This window comes from Chiloscyllium plagiosum, unplaced genomic scaffold (assembly GCF_037043375.1).
Source record: "Chiloscyllium plagiosum isolate Xiang-an unplaced genomic scaffold, Cpla_swu_hap1 HiC_scaffold_9, whole genome shotgun sequence".
In the NCBI taxonomy this organism is placed as follows: domain Eukaryota; kingdom Metazoa; phylum Chordata; class Chondrichthyes; order Orectolobiformes; family Hemiscylliidae; genus Chiloscyllium; species Chiloscyllium plagiosum.
The window spans coordinates 36,038,091-36,055,029 of NW_028270147.1; the positions used below are offsets into that span (position 1 = coordinate 36,038,091).

At 42.4% G+C, this 16,939-nt stretch overlaps 1 protein-coding gene across 3 annotated transcripts in view; it reads left to right on the top strand.

Annotated features, from left to right (window-relative positions):
* Positions 1–14,214: 14,214 nt before the first annotated feature.
* ptch2 (patched 2) overlaps positions 14,215–16,939 on the top strand; it is a 112,394-nt gene continuing 109,669 nt past the window's right edge. The window contains exons 1-2 of one of the 3 annotated variants that reach the window (XM_087990536.1): positions 14,215–14,350; positions 16,346–16,538. Coding sequence is in view for 1 of the 3 variants with exons in the window: in XM_043699052.2 (XP_043554987.1) it covers positions 14,301–14,441; positions 16,346–16,538 (334 nt within the window). In the remaining 2 variants the exon portion in view is untranslated. Of the gene's footprint in view, positions 14,442–15,543; positions 15,654–16,345; positions 16,539–16,939 lie in introns of those variants that run through there. The other 2 variants (XM_043699052.2, XM_087990537.1) reach the window with 2 other exon arrangements.

Sequence of the window (16,939 nt, forward strand, 5' to 3'; positions counted from 1 at the left end):
TCACCCGAGGCTGGAATCGATCCAGGTGCTGTGAGGCAGCAGTGCTAACCACTGAGCCGCCCCTAATTGTGTCTGATTAATCGGTAATTTTAGTCTAATACTAGACAAAACTAGTCAAAGCAATACTAGAAGAAATAGGAACAAAAGACAGTTTCCTGCTTAGTTTAAAATAAAACTAAAGATCCTGTACAAAGTCAATAAATGGTGTAGTAACAGTTTCATGGTTGGTGAGTTGACAAACCAGTCACCATATATTTATGCGACTTGTACTGTTCAAAACTGTCAAGAAATAACATTAATGATCCTGTTCATCATTACTTATTGGCCTACATAGGCTCCCTGTTAACTAACATTTTTAAATTTTGATTTTTTTAAATTCCACCCTTTTGAATTGCCATGATTATACTTACTTACATTAAATTAACTACAGTAAATTGAAAACACTGCACAATTGCAAGCTTTAATTACAGAATTTGACAAAGAACAGTATTCAATTATGTTTCTTTTCTGCATTCCTAGCAGCATTTACGTTGCTGAGGTATAATTCCATGGTTATGGACATTCCATATTCTGATACGTTATTCAAGTGGTCATGCTACATGTGTGAGCCTTGATAATGATTATTATTAGTGAAATAATAAACAATGGAGGCATCACAGATGAACACTGTAATTTGTTCTGATTACTAACCCAGCAATTGTATTGCCTCAATTACTGCTTTACCAAAGCTCCATTAGTCCAGGAGAACAGCAGTATGAACTTAATACCTTCTGGTTTCTATTGATCGATTGATTGATTTGATTCATTCCTAAGTACAGTGAAAAACTTTGTTTGCAAGCAGTAGAGGCAGATCATATTAAGCAAGGATGTACAACATAGGTAGGAAGAGAGATGGGGATTTAAGGCAGAAATTCAGGGAGCTAGGAGGGAAGCTTAGAGCCAGGACGAACAGAGTTGTTGTCTCTGGTTTGTTGCCCGTGCCACGTGCTAGTGAGGCGAGGAATGGGGAGAGAGAGGAGTTGAACACGTGGCTACAGGGATGGTGCAGGAGGGAGGGTTTTGGATTCTTGGATATTTGGGGCTCTTTCTGGGGTAGGTGGGAACTCTACAAGCAGGATGGTCTTCATCTGAACCAGAGGGGTACCAATATCCTGGGGGTGAAATTCGCTAAGCTATTGGGGTGGGTTTAAACTAATCCAGCAGGGGGATGGGAACCTAAATTGTAGTTCGAGTATAGAAAAGGTTGAGAGTAGGGAGGTCCAAAATCAAGTTTCAGGGATGCAAGATGGTACCGGCAAGCAAGAAGTTGGTTTGAAGTGTGTCTACTTCAACGCCAGGAGCATCCGGAATAAGGTGGGTGAACTTGCAGCATGGGTTGGTACCTGGGACTTCAATGTTGTGGCCATTTCGGAGACACGGATAGAGCAGGGACAGGAATGGTTGTTGCAGGTTCCAGGATTTAGATGTTTCAGTAAGAACAGAGAAGATGGTAAAATGGGAGGGGGGGGCATTGTTGGTCAAGGACAATATTACAGTTGCAGAAAGGATGTTTGGGGACTCGTCAACTGAGGTACTATGGGTTGAGGTTAGAAACAGAACAGGAGATGTCACCCTGTTGGGAGTTTTCTTTAGGCCTCTGAATAGTTCCAGAGATGTAGAGGAAAGGACAGCAAAAATGATTCGCGATAGGAGTGAGAGAGACAGGATAGTTGTCACAGGGGACTTCAACTTTCCAAATATTGACTGGGAACACTATAGTGCGAGTACTATAGATGGGTCAGTTTTTGTCCAGTGTGTGCAGGAGGGCTTCCTGACACAGTATGTAGACAGGCCAACAAGGGGCGAAGCCACATTAGATTTGGTACTGGGTAATGAGCCTGACCAGGTGTAAGACTTGGAAGTAGGTGAGCACTTTGGTGATAGCGATCACAATTCTGTTATGTTTACTTTAGTGATAGAAAGGAATAGGTGTATACCATTGGGCAAGAGTTACAGCTGGGGAAAGGCAATTACGATGCGATTAGGCAAGATTTAGGAAGCATAGGATGGGGAAGGAAACTGCAGGGGATGGGCACATTAGAAATGTGGAGCTTATTCAATGAAAATCTCCTGTGTGTCCTAGATAAGTATGTACCTGTCAGGCAGGGAGGAAGCTGTAGAGTGCGGGAGCCGTGGTTTACGAAGGAAGTGGAATCTCTGGTCAAGAGGAAGAAGAAGGCTTATGTTAGGATGAGATATGAAGGCTCAGTTAGGACGCTTGAGGGTTGCAAGGTAGCCAGGAAAGACCTAAGGAGAGAGCTCAGAAGAGCCAGGAGGAGACATGAGAAGTTGTTGGCAGATAGGATCAGGGTAAACCCTAAGGCTTTCCATAGTTGATTAGATTAGATTAGAGTAGATTACATTACAGTGTGGAAACAGGCCCTTCGGCCCAACAAGTCCACACCGACCCACCGAAGCGCGACCCACCCATACCCCTACATTTACCCCTTACTTACCACTACGGGCAATTTAGCATGGCCAATTCACCTGACCTGCACATCTTTAGACTGTGGGAGGAAACCGGAACACCCGGAGGAAATCCACGCAGACACGGGGAGAACGTGCAAACTCCACACAGTCAGTCGCCTGAGGCGGGAATTGAACCCGGGTCTCCGGCGCTGTGAGGCAGCAGTGCTAACCACTGTGCCACCGTGCCGCCCATAAGGAATAAAAGAATGACGAGAGTAAGCTTAGGGCCAATCAAGGATAGTAGTGGGAAGTTGTGTGTGGAGTCAGAGGAGATGGGGGAAGCACTAAATGAATATTTTTTGACAGTATTCACCCTAGAAAACGACAATGTTGTCGAGGAGAATACTGAGATACAGGCTACTAGACGAGGTGGGATTGAGGTTCACAAGGAAGAGATATTAGAAATCCTGCAGACTGTGAAAATAGAAAGTCTCCTGGGCCGGATGGGATTTATCCTAGGATCCTCTGGGAAGCCAGGGAGGTGATTGCCAAGCCTTTGGCATTGATCTTTAAATCGTCATTGTCTACAAGAATAGTGCCAGAAGACTGGAGGATAGCAAATGTGGTTCCTCTGTTCAAGAAGGGGAGTAGAGACAACCCTGGTAATTGTAGACCAGTGAGCTTTACTTCAGTTGTTGGTAAAGTGTTGGAAAAGGTTATAAGAGATAGGATTTATAATCATCTAGAAAAGAATAATTTGATTAGGGATAGTCTGCACGGTTTTGTGAAGGGTAGGTCGTGCCTCACAAACCTTGTTGAGTTCTTTGAGAAGGTGACCAAACAGGTAGATGAGAGTAAATTGGTTGATATGGTGGTATATGGATTTCAGCAAGGTGTTCGATAAGGTTCCCCACAGTAGGCTATTGTACAAAATGCGGAAGAATGGGATTGTGGGAGATATAGCAGTTTGGATCAGTAATTGGCTTGCTGAAAGAAGACAGATGGTAGTCGTTAATGGGAAATGTTCATCCTGGAGTCCAGTTACCAGTGGTGTACCGCAAGGGTCAGTGTTGGGTCCACTGCTGTTCGTCATGTTTATAAACAACCTGGATGAGGGCGTAGAAGGGTGGGTTAGTAAATTTGCAGACGACACTAAGGTTGGTGGAGTTGTGGATGGTGACGAAGGATGTTGTAGGTTACAGAGAGAATAGATAAGCTACAGAGCTGGGCTGAGAGATGGCAAATGGAGTTTAATGCGGACAAGTGTGAGGTGATTCACTTTGGTCGGAGTAACTGGAATGCAAAGTGCTAGGCTAATGGTAAGATTCTTGATAGTGTAGAGATTTCGGTGTCCAGGTACACAGATCCTTGAAAGTTGCCACCGAGGGTTGTTAAGAAGGCATTCGGTGTTTTAGCTTTTATTAATAGAGTATTCGATTTCCGGAATCATGAGGTTATGCTACAGCTGTACAAAACTCTGGTGTGGCCGCATTTGGAGTATTGTGTACAGTTCTGGTCACCGCATTATGAGAAGGATGTCGAAGCTTTGGAAAGGGTGCAGATGACATTTACTAGGATGTTGCCTGGCATGGAGGGAAGGTCTTGTGAGGAAAGGCTGAGGGGAGAGATACTAAATGAATATTTTGCATCAGTATTTACTGTGGAAAAGGATATGGAAGTTATAGAATGTAGGGAAATAGATGGTGACATCTTGCAAAATGTCCAGATTACAGAGGAGGAAGTGCTGGATGTCTTGGAACGGTTAAAAGCGGATAAATCTCCAGGACCTGATCAGATTTACCTGAGAACTCTGTGGGAAGCTAGAGAAGTGATTGCTAGGCCTCTTGCTGAGATATTTGTATCGTCAATAGTCACAGGTGGGGTGCCGGAAGACTGGAGGTTGGCAAACATGGTGCCACTGTTTAAGAAGGGCGGTAAAGACAAGCCAGAGAACTATAGACCGGTGAGCTTGACCTCGGTGGTGGGCAAGTTGTTGGAGGGAATCCTGAGGGACAGGATGTACATGTATTTGGAAAGACAAGGACTGATTAGGGATAGTCAACATGGCTTTGTGCGTGGGAAATCATGTCTCACAAACTTGATTGAGTTTTTTGAAGAAGGAGCAAAGAGGATTGATGAGGGCAGAGCAGTTGATGTGATCTATATCAGTAAGGCGTTCGACAAGGGTTCCCCATGGGAAACTGGTTAGCATGGTTTCATCTCACGGAATACAGGGAGATCTAGCAAGTTGGATACAGAACTGGCTCAAAGGTAGAAGACAGAGCGTGGTGGTGGAGGGTTGTTTTTCAGACTGGAAGCTTGTGACCATTGGAGTGCCACAAGGATCGGTGCTGGGTCCACCACATTTCGTCATTTATATAAATGATTTTGATGCAAGCACAAGAGGTACAGTTAGTAAGTTTGCAGATGACACCAAAATGTTTGCAGGTGTAGTGGACAGCGAAGAGGGTTGCCTCATATTATAACAGGATCTTGATCAGATGGGCCAATGGAGTGAGAAGTGGCAGATTAAGTTTAATTCAGATAAATGTGAGGTGCTGCATTTTGGGAAAGCAAATCTTAGCAGGACTTATACACTTAATGGTAAGATCCTAGAGAGTGTTGCTGAACAGAGAGACCTTGGTGTGCAGATTCATAGCCCCTTGAAAGTGGAGTTGCAGGTAGATAGGATGGTGAAGAAGGCATTTGGTATGCTTTCCTTTATTGGTCAGAGTATTGAGTACAGGAGTTGGGAGGTCATGTTGCGGCTGTACAGGACATTGGTTAGGCCACTGTTGGAATATTGCGTGCAATTCTGGTCTCCTTCCTATCGGAAAGATGTTGTGAAACATGAAAGGGTTCAGAAAAGATTTACAAGGATGTTGCCAGGGTTGGTGGATCTGAGCTACAGGGAGAGGCTGAACAGGCTGGGGCTGTTTTCCCTGGAGTGTCAGAGGCTGAGGGGTGACCTTATCGATGTTTACAAAATTATGAGGGGCATGGATATGATAAATAGGCAAAGTCTTTTCCCTGGGGTCGGGGAGTGCATAGAGAACTAGAGGGCATAGGTTTAGGGTGAGAGGGGAAAGATATAAAAGAGACCTAAGGGTCAACTTTTTCACGCAGAGGGTGGTACGTGTATGGAATGAGCTGCCAGAGGGTGTGGTGGAGGCTGGTACAACTGCAACATTTAAGAGGCATTTGGATGGGTATATGAATAGGAAGGGTTTGGAGGGATATGGGCCGGGTGCTGGCAGGTGGGACTAGATTCAGTTGGGATATCTGGTCGGCATGGACGGGTTGGCTGAAGGGTCTTTTCCATGCTGTACATCTCTATGACTCTATGACTTGAGGCTGTTTTCGTTAGAAAGAAGAAGGTTGAGAGGTGACTTAATAGAGACATATAAGATAATCAGAGGGTTAAATAAGGTGGACAGAGAGAGCGTTTTTCCAAGTATGGTGATGGTGAGCATGAGAGGGCATGGCTTTAAATTGAGGGGTGATAGATATAGGACAGATGTCAGAGGTAGTTTCTTTACTCAGAGAGTAGTAAGGGTATGGAATGCTTTGCCTGCAATGGTAGTAGATTCGCCAACTTTAAGTACATTTAAGTCGTCATTGGACAAACATATGGATGTACATGGAATAGTGTAGGTTAGATGGGCTTCAGATTGGTATGACAGGTTGGCGCAACATCGAGGGCCGAAGGGCCTGTACTGCGCTATAATGTTCTATGTTCTATAGATCATAGGGTGCATGGACAGAGCGAAAGGCAAGTATGGATTATTACTGCATAGATGGAGCCTTTACCCATTACACCCTAACAAATAAAGTGATCTTTTATTTCATATCATCATGCAAATGAATTCCTACTGTTAGGGGTTGATGTGCATTTGCCTGCTTTGAGGCACACTAGTAGGCAGCATTTCTGGCTTCATCTTTGAAATGGATGACATGTTCCAAGACTGAGTGATGTTCTGAGATTAATTAGCAGTTTATGATTAAGGGTGAGTCAGATTTAAGAGAATAAATAGCTTTAAGTAAATTGCTGAAAGACATCTGTGTGAGCCTGGTGATGTGGAGGATTGATGCATTCATATCTCATCTTACTCTAGAATGTTGACATGGGTCACATCCCTGCAAGTTCCAAATTAAAATGTCCCTGATTTTTGTTGTGAGAAAGGGACAGAGAGAGAAAGCACAACATTTGAGGAAAAATCTGAGAAAGAGGCAAACCCAGGCCAAGAATGATTCAACAGCAGCACTGGCAAAGCTGATCAATCCTTTTGTGATTAAAGGGAGTGTGTCTAAAGAGAGAAATAAAGACTTTAAAATTAGAAAATTTTAACTTCTATAAAAAATTGAGACTGTGCTTCTTGATATTTTCTCCAACATAACAGAGAACAGTGTGTTTTGTACATAATTAATGAAAATGGGAGTATAGAGATCTCAGCAGGAATCATTTATGGCGTTTGTTTCAAACTTAATTTGCCATTAGGTTTAGGTACTTCCACCTACCAAAGTTGTGCTTCACTGTTCAAAGATTGCTATTAATTTTCTTAAAGTGTAGCCTCTAAGTGATTTTGGGCTAACTGAGTCTGTGGCAGTCTCAAACCTAATGGGCATGGGTCCATAGCGCTAACTGCCCATAATTTAGCTCTATCTGGCATTAATTGCCAGTGTTACTCAGAGAAGCCACAAGGATGAGTGATGTGGGAAATGGAACTGTCACACTGGCACAGTAGGAGATGCTCCTTTGAGGCTTTCATTGCACATTATTGAGGGAATTGACCTCCCAGCATTAACCTCCTTCATCTTGATGAGCACAACCATTTGGTGATTCTGTTTCCTTAAGCCTTCAGCTTTGTAATCATTCCCACATATGCATTATTCTATATTTATTTATGTCTTTTATGTCTCCAGTAATGTTTCATGCCATTCTTGATGGAGACAAGATGGGCAAAAGACTTGCTGCACGTGCTTGGTGTATGTCGTTTCTTTGGAACGACATACATTGAAGCAATCATCAAATATTACTAGGCCCAAATATTTGACAGCTATATTTTAAAATAGCCATAGGGCTCATTTATACTTAGCTTAGAGAATTTAAATATTATTTAGAAAGAAAGCAAGCAGTATTGTTAAAATAAATATTAGTATGTAAATTCAAGCCTATATAAGTTTAGAAAAATATGACTTGACAATGAACTGCTTTTCAGTTAAGAGTAGTTTGTTAAGTGCTTTGTTATTAAATGTTGCAAGATTGCTTAAACAAGAGTAAAATATTCCTGTGTAATATACTGAGAAGACAAAAAGTCAGGGGGTCAGATCGGGCACACATGGAGGTAAGGATCAAGGAAATAGTAACTTAAATTGCAATTTATGAAAGAGGTTACTTGTTGAGGTGCAAGCCACAAAGATGGACAAAAGACTTGCCGCACGTGCTTGGTGTGGGGCAACTCAAGCTGTTCTATAATATCCTGCATTAACTGCAAGCAGGAAAAACAATATACATTTGAAAAGTGTAGTCAGCACAAGTAGGAAGAAGAATTTTAATTAATCACAATTTGGCATTTAGTGAAATTACAAAAAATAATTGAAGTGCAAGTATCAGTAAAGTGTGAGCGCATAATCCATAGTCTTTGAGAAGAATGCATTCACAAAGAGAAACTGAAGACTAATAATTGAACATGTAAGATTAAAGGATATAGTAGTGATGATTATAGTAAAGCAAAGGAGAAGAGGAAACTCAAAAGTAAAATGAATTCTAGTCACATTAGTTGCACCATGATTACCTGGGCTAAGTTTCCAGGGTCGTGTGTAACTCAAATCACTCAGTAAAATGTACTCACTATTAAAGTAGCTGAACACCAACTAGGAAAAAAACAATATGCATAACTGGCACCCCAGTCACCAACTTAAACACTTCCTCATTCTACCACCAGCACATTAGTAGTAGATGTGTGTATTATATGCAAAATGCACAACTTCAACTTACTAAGACTCTCAGTAACACCTTTCAAATCCGTGGCCTCTACCACTGCAAGGCAAAAGGGAGATTGGTTAGCCTACCTACTTGGACAACTGGTTTATGCAACAGCATGGGTTCAATTCCCACACCAGAAAAGATTACCATGAAGGACTCTCTTTCTCAACCTCTCCCCTTGCCTAAAATGTGGTCACCATCTGGTTAAACAACCACCAGTTGCCTCGCTCTAATGAGGGAGTAGCCCTAATGGACTGTAGAGACTTTACCTTTTACCACAGGAAGATTATATGACATAGGAGCAAAAGCAGGCCAATTGGCTAATTGAGTCTGCTCCACCATTCAGTGAGATCATGGCTGATCTGATAACCCTCAACTCCACTTTCCTGCCTTATTTCATAGCCATTGATTCTCTTACTGATTTAAAGGCAAGATGGTGACATGGTTCCGTCCAGCGATGGTGGTGCAGCTCCAAGCTATGGCTGGGCCTGGATACCTTACAGCGGAGGCAGTGGCATTCCAGGCTGTGGTTGCATGTGGGATCTCTGAATGTTCACAGACTGAGGGATGGACTTTGTGGCTTTGTTTTTCTGGCAGTGAGGACTGATGTTGGAGGCAGGGGAATAATCTGGATGTTTCCTTTTCTTTTGGCTGTTTCTTTTATTTCTGCTTCTGTTTTTAATCCTATCTTTAATACACTAAGATGGTGCTGGCGAATGGCGACTTTGTACACTTTTCACTGTACTCCTGTACTCCAGTACACATGACAATAAAATCTAAGTCTAAAAATTCTAAATCTAAAGATATCTATAAATTAACTACCCTCTGAGGAAAACAATTCCTTCTCATCTCTGTCTAAAACGAACAGCCCCTCATTCCAGGATGATGCTAATTGGTCCTAGACGCTACAACAAGAGTTGTAATCCACAAACTTGGTGATAGTACATTCACTTCTGTCAGCCAGTCATTAATGCATATTGTAAGTAATTGTAGCCCCAGAACTGATCCTAAGGGCACTCCACTAATTATAGATCACCATCCTGAAAATGTCCTCACTGTTCCAACTTTATGTCTTCTATTAGTTAGCCAATCATCTATCCTTGTTAATATACTACACTAACATCATTGGATCTTAACTTATTGAAATAGCTTTATGGCTATTTTATTGAATGAAGGGAAGTATTTTATTGAATGATTTTTGGAAATCCAAATATATTACTTCTACTAGTTCCCCTTTTTCTATCCTGTTTGTAATAAATTAATCAGATATGATTTCCCCTTCATGAAGTCATGCTGACTCTGCAAGATTATATTATTCATTTATAAATACTATAGTATTACATCCTTTTTAATCCTAACACTTTCCCAACAGTAGCCCATAGTTACCTGTGTTTTTAATCATTCTCTTTTTGAATAACATTATTATGTTGACAGTTTTCCATTCCTCTGGAATTTTCCAGAATCTAAGGATTCTTGGAAATTTACTACCAGTGCATCTACTATCACTGTAGGGACTTCCATTAAAATCCTAAGGTGCAACCCATCAGGTCCAGAAGACCTGTTGACCCTAGTACTTTTCTCTAGTGATCGTTATCATGTTGAATTCTTTCTCTCCCCTTGATTCATTAATATTTTTGGTATGCTGTAAGTGTCCTGTATCATGCAGGTTGATGGAAATTATTTAATCAAATTGCTCCATAATTTCATGGTTCCCCATTACTATTTCCCCAGTCTCATTCTCTAAGGTGCTTATGCTCACTTTGGCCTCTTTCCTCCTTTTTGTATAGGACGAGGGCAACCGTCACATGAAAGCATAATCACAGAATCCCTACAGTGTGGAAGCAGGCTATTTGGCCCATTGAATCCACACTGACTTTCCAAAGACCATCCCACCCAGACCCACCCCAGCCCTGTAACCCTGCATTTCCCATGACTAATCCACCTAGCTTGCACATCCGTGAACACTTTGGGCAATTTAGCATGGCCAATCCTCCTAACCTACACATCTTTGAACTGTGGGAGGAAACCGGAGCACCCGAAGGAAACCCACACAGACATAGGAAGTACGAGCACCTCAAGACAGACAGTTGCATAAGGGTGGAATCAAACTCAGGTCCCTGGTGCTGTGAGGCAGCACTGCTAACCACTGAGCCACTGGGCCACATCACCAGCTACAAGTTCCACTCAAAGCATCGCATTATCCTGTCTGAGAACTAAACTGACCATTCTTCATTGTTTCTGAAACTTCCCTTCTGTGGGAGTTCCCACACTGGGTGGACTGCATGAAAATAGACCATCACTGCCTTCTGAAGAACAATTACCAATGGACACCAAATGCTGCATTTGCTAGTGATGGCCCCATCCCATGAAAGAATTTTTAAAAATCTATCTTCCATTCAGCACTATGTCCACTATATTTCATAAATGTCACATTTCTAATGTGTTAATTGAGAAAAAAAATCAATAAAATCACCATTTTTTAAAAGTATCAAATATTTAATTCATGAAGATTTTCTTTAAATTATTATAAACACAATTTTAATTGACTTCTTCCTCATTTTTTAAAAAAATGTTGTCAACTGTCTTGTTTCTTTTTTCTAATCCCATTAGCTACTCCAGTTATTTGGTGTAGGGAATGAACACAGTTTGATTAATAAACAGATTGCAAACATATTAAAACATATGGAACTGTTTATTTTTCAGAAAAGCATAATTCAAAATAGATTAGATTTTTAAACCAATTTGGGTGATTGTTAATTATAATAAATGAGTCTTGACAAGTTTTCGGTAACTTCTTCCGAAGACAGAATATGCTTCATCAGGAACATGGGGCACCATTCTAACTGAAGGTCCAACCATATACCCTACTGGTATTACTGGAAATCACCAGTAATTTATTACAGGTTTTTAAGGAGGTAACGAGCTGTTTAGATAAAGAAGGACTAGATTTACCTTTGTAATAGTGGTCTTTTCTGACAACTTAACAGGTTTTCTCTCCGACCCAGTTTGTCCCTTACCCAACCCTCTCTCGACAGCTGCACCATGTCTCACCACGCTGCCCACCTGTGCCCCTTTTTCTCACTGTTCTCTGACAACTTCCCATTTGCTTCACCTTTGGTGACCCCTCCCCCAACTCTGCCACTGTCAACCTAACAATCTCCCCAAAGAAACAATCGTGTGATAGTCCTGATCTCCAGGACTTGTTCTTAAGATGTTTTGTCCTGACGACTTCTCCTGTTGGGTCCAACTACCCCCAGTCACTCTTACCGTGCTCATCTCACTCCACTGCTGCTGGCTTATAGCAGATAATACCTCAACTTTTATCATCAATCCCGGATTGTTGATGTCTAACTCCTACCACTATCAACTACCGTCTAATATCCACAGGGTTAGGAGTGGCTGACTGACGCAAAAAGATAACACACATGAATAAATCGACAGCTGTGAAATTGTTCTCAACTGCTCCCCCTGCGCCAGTGTTGGAAAGTTCGCCGGAAAATTCCAATTACGCGCGTAACGCCGGCGGAACGGGAGCAGCTCGGTAAAGGAGCTCCAGACGGTGAAGGCAATGGTTAAGTTCGAGATCGGAAATACCCGAAGAGGGCGCTCCAGGAGCTGATACCGGCTCTTCCAGCTGCACAGACGGGCGCCTGTGCTCAATCTGCGTCTCTCAGTTACTATAAAGGTTAATTGGAGAGCATTTGGACCGGGACACTGCGTGTAATTTATATGCATCCATCCCTGTTAAACTTGTAGGTGGAACACACCTCTTAATATCAAGCAAAGCGAACAAATCCGCGAAAGAAAAACCAATTGCTTCTATTTCAGATTTCAGATTTTATTGCAATAATCCAACCATTTCAAGTTTAATGATTTACAAGCAGTGATGCTTAAAAAGACGTTTGTTAACTTAAAGGAGAGGAATACTGAAATATTTGGAAATATTAGCAACATTGTAACATTACTATGTTACAAAATATTCTGCGGTGCTAGGGTTGGGAGTTGCAACAATTTAAAAGGGTCTGTGAAACAGCCTCCACAGTGGACAGGGTTCTACAATAACGCTATTTCTGCTGTTACATTTTAACAGGATTGTAAGAGAATCAAGTTCGGACTAAACACACGTCCGGCCGAAACTCTGTCTCCCCCCCCCCCCCCCAAATGGAGACAAAGGCGGGTTTGGAATAACCACCTGCTATCTACAATCCTACAATACATCCTTAAAAGACAAACAAAAGATCTTAAAAATCTTAAAGAAGACCATTCATTAGATCGACAAAGGGGGAAAGAAATAAATTATCATAATTAATCCTATCAGTGCTGGTGGGTGGCATGATGTGTGTCCTTTAAGGTAATGTTGGACACTGGTAATGTTAACATATACACATGCTTTTGTGAAGGCGGCCAGTCAGCGTTTCCACAGCATTTCAGCCGCTTGGTAAACAAGCTTCAGGGAAGGAAAAACAGTGCAGCTGCTGGCTGCAAGGAAAATAACATTTTCTGAAATCATAGACAATGCAGACATTTATGTAAAGTTATATCGCGTCTCTCTGCTTACAAAAGCCTCCATGTCTCACATCCATCCCCGTCTGATTCGAAATCTTTAACACACATTCACTCTTATTTTGTACTCCCTATTCCAGTTTTATGTTGTGTACGTTTTGGTGAGGAATGTTGCTCTTTTGAGTGACATGAACGTCTTAAAGGAATGTGATCTACTTTCACTTATGCGTTTGAAAACTGTAATAATTGCATTAATTGTCCCCAGCCCCATCTATTTTCCCCTTTCAGTAGCATCAATTTTTACCCCCCGGGCCAATAAAATATTCAGATCTCCCGGCATTGTAAATAGCTGGGTGCAGTTTCAGTACACGTTTCCCTCATTCATTTTCGCTCCACTTTATTAACAGCATTAGCAATGGCAGATTTCTGGACAACGTTTGTTCAGATCTAGTTGCCCATGGTTTATTTATGCAGTCTCCAGAATTCGACCAGGACCTCCCATGTATTTGTTGGGTTAAGGGGAGGGGGGTGTGGGGGGTCCGGGTACCTCACGAGGCAATTCACGGCGTTTTATATATACATACATACATACCTAATATAAATACACATACACAGACGTGTGTGGCTGTGTGCGTGTGAGAGAGAGCGAGAGCGGCTGTTCCCACTACTTTCATGTTATTTTGTAAAGAGGAACTCTTTAGCGAAGTTTATTTGCAGCGATAAAGATCTTTATGTGTCCCTGTACCTTAACAGGATCGTGTTTAGCTGGCAGCTTCGCGTATCAGATTGGAAGCTTGTTTCTTTTTCGTTTTAAAAATGCTAGGGTTTGGAAAGATCCCTATGCTGAGGTCCTCGCTACCTCCCATTGATGCTTCTGCAGCTTGGGTGGTCCGTCCACTTTGGTGAGCTGTTGCTTAGCAGCTAATAATAGTGGATGTTTGCTAAGTAATTTGCTTCTTCCTTAGCCAATGGGAATCCGGTCGAGAGGACTTTCCATCAACTCTTTTTGATGGGCTGGAGGCGGGTTTTTCTCTCCAAATGCTGGATGTGTGAGATCGGGGACAGAAGTGAAAGATTGAGCTGAAAAGAAGGGGGAATTTTTCTCTTTTATTTTTGCAAGTTCCGTGGTGTTAGAAGGACGGAGCAAGGGGAGCGAGAGAGGGAAAGGAAAATAGAAAAACTACACGTGGATGTAGAGTCAAGATCCTCAAGGATTCCTGCGCGAAATGTTGGAATGGAAATATCAGACTTTCGCTCAGGAAGAGACTAGGGATTCGCCAGCTGGTTTTCTTGTCACTTTTGGGGGATTATTCCTGTTGTTGTTGTTGTTGAACCGAACGATCCGCGACTGGTTTCCAGGGCCATGGCTTCAGTCTCTCAGCCTCCCCGGAGCGATGGAGCTCAGCCCCCGAGGTACAGTCACCAAAGCCCGGCCGCTTGCTCGGATCTGCTGCGGAGACCCAGCTACTGCCACGCTGCTTTTGCATTGAAACAGATCTCCAAGGTGCAGAGAAACAACAAAAAAAAGAATATTCTTACTGTTAAGTTTCTCCCTTGCAAATAGAAAACATGCATTCGTACAGTGATAACGCCAGGGCTAATTGTAGCAATAACCCTTTACAGATTCAGGCACTTTACTGGGAGATTTCTTGACTGATTTAGAAACTGCATTTCTCCCAGGAATCATGTTTGTTTTGAAAGTATAGGGGAAAGTTGTCAGAAAAGTCTTCAGAAATGGCTTTCACTCCACAAGAGAGATAGATTTGTTGGCTGACGGTGTGTACAGCTAACAAGGCAATGCCGATGTGGGTGAGGAAGGTGCGTGGGGTTTGACTGGGGTATGTTTATTACAGAGTCTGTGTATGTGTGAGGAAGTGCACATACAGGTGTGTGCATGTGTGTATCTGGCTTACCTTGTGTGCAGTTGACCTAGAGGCTGCGATGTTGCTGCTAAGTTTGTTACTGCGATTATTTGGCAGATTGAACGCTGAACTTGTGAAAGCCTTGGAATAATGTCAGCATTTTTTTATTGAACGAAGTGCAGGCAGTTTCTCGGGGGGGGGGGGGGGGGGGGAGGCGAGGGGGGTAATGGTGGCTAATGTGTCTTGCGGGGAGAGCAACTTCTCGCTGGGGGAGAAAGGAAGGGAAAGCGAGGAGCCTGAGCATACAGGAGCTTGACAATTCTAAAGAAGGAGACACGGGTCCAGCCAATGAGCATTGGACCAGAGTTGACGGAAGGAGAAGCCGAGAGGACACAAAAGAGGAAACATGAGAAAATGTCCTGGAGTGAAAGGCAGATTGGCAACAGCAATGAAAGGACTGGCAGACAGAAGCGAGAGAGGTGGTGGTGGGGGGGGGGGTGTGAAAAAATAAGTAAAAGTTACAAAACGAAAAAGAAATGTGCAAAGCCTAGAGATACTGACTGCCAGGGTGTGACGTTAGAGAGGGAAAGGTGAAGAAAGATAAATGAAGTGGGGGGGCGGGAATGGAGGCTGAAGGAGAGCCATGAAACCAGGGGAAATTGGAGATTTGGAAGGACGTGGTAACTGGAAAAAAGGAATGTAACGGGAGAACAGTGAAGGAAACAGAACCCGGGGACAGAACAGTAGAATGAAATGATACGTTATAGAAGGAAGAGAAAAAAATTGACGAGTGTAGCAGATAGGAGGGGGAAATGATGTGAATTGAATTTATTTTTCTCTCCAATGTCCACTTTGTAAGTGCTACTGAAGTTCATATCTTCTTTCTCTTAACTGTTTTCTTTCATTATTCACTTCTCAGATCTCTCTCTTCTCCCCCCCCCCCCCTGCTATTTTATTAGAAATAAGACAGAAGGAAACTAATTCCCTTTTATTCTATATTTATGTCTATTATCCTTCCTAATCTTTTGTTCCTTACTGTTGCCTTTTTCTTTCTGTTGTTTTTGCTCAACCATTTTCTGTTTTCTTCCCATTATCTTTGCGGTTACATCTCTCACTTTCTCTGAACCGGACTTCCTTATCCTTGCTCTCTAATATCGATCTTTCTTCCATTCCTTTAGTCTTGCTCTTTTCTCTCTTTCTGACACTCTGTCCATGTCTTTGCTTTCCATTTCAGAATTCCTGTCTACCTCTTCCCAGTTTTGCCTTCCCTCCCATCTTTTTTCCCTGTCTCATTTACCCTTAGAATTCCTAAGCAAATCTTTTCCTCTCTCCCTTTATTTCTCTCTCTTCTCCCTTTCCCTCTCACAACTATTTCCCCCTTTGCTTGTCTTGTCACTTCTCTCCCTATCCCCACATTCTTTTGCCCTTCTCTCTGCAGCCACTCTCACCTTATGTTTTCTTTTTCTGCTACCTTACCTCATCATCTCCTCTTCCCTTCATCCAATAAACCCCCTGGTCTGACACAACTCTTGTCTTTGTTCCCTAGGGAAAGGCAGAGGGGCGGCGGGCTCCACTCTGGCTCCGAGCCCACTTCCAGGCCCTGCTCTTCAGGTTGGGCTGCAGCATCCAGCGGCACTGTGGCAAGTTCCTCTTCATTGGGCTTTTGGTTTTTGGAGCTTTTGCTGTTGGCCTGAGGGTTGCTAGCATTGAGACCGACATCGAACAGCTTTGGGTGGAAGGTAAGACCAAGTAAAAACTAACAAACATGTTAAGCAGAAAGAAACAAATATCCTAGTGCAAACAGACTCGATGGTCTGTATGTCTAACCCTATGATCTGAATGTCCTTGCTTACTATGATCTGCCTGTACTGCTTGCAAACAAAGCTTTTCCCTGTACTCAGGTACACGTGATGACAATAACTCAAAGCAAATAGACTGACAACATTCAGAAATTTGGAAATGAAAGCATGTGCAAGTGACACAGGCTTTACTTTCGCAATTATGTTTTCTATCATAGTTATCTTTACTGTATTAAATTTGATCATGTATCACCTCTTTGAGAGCCTAATGCACCTAAACTTGACAGTACTTGCATTGTCTTTTATCATAAATACACAATTTGCATATTTCTATTTGCTTC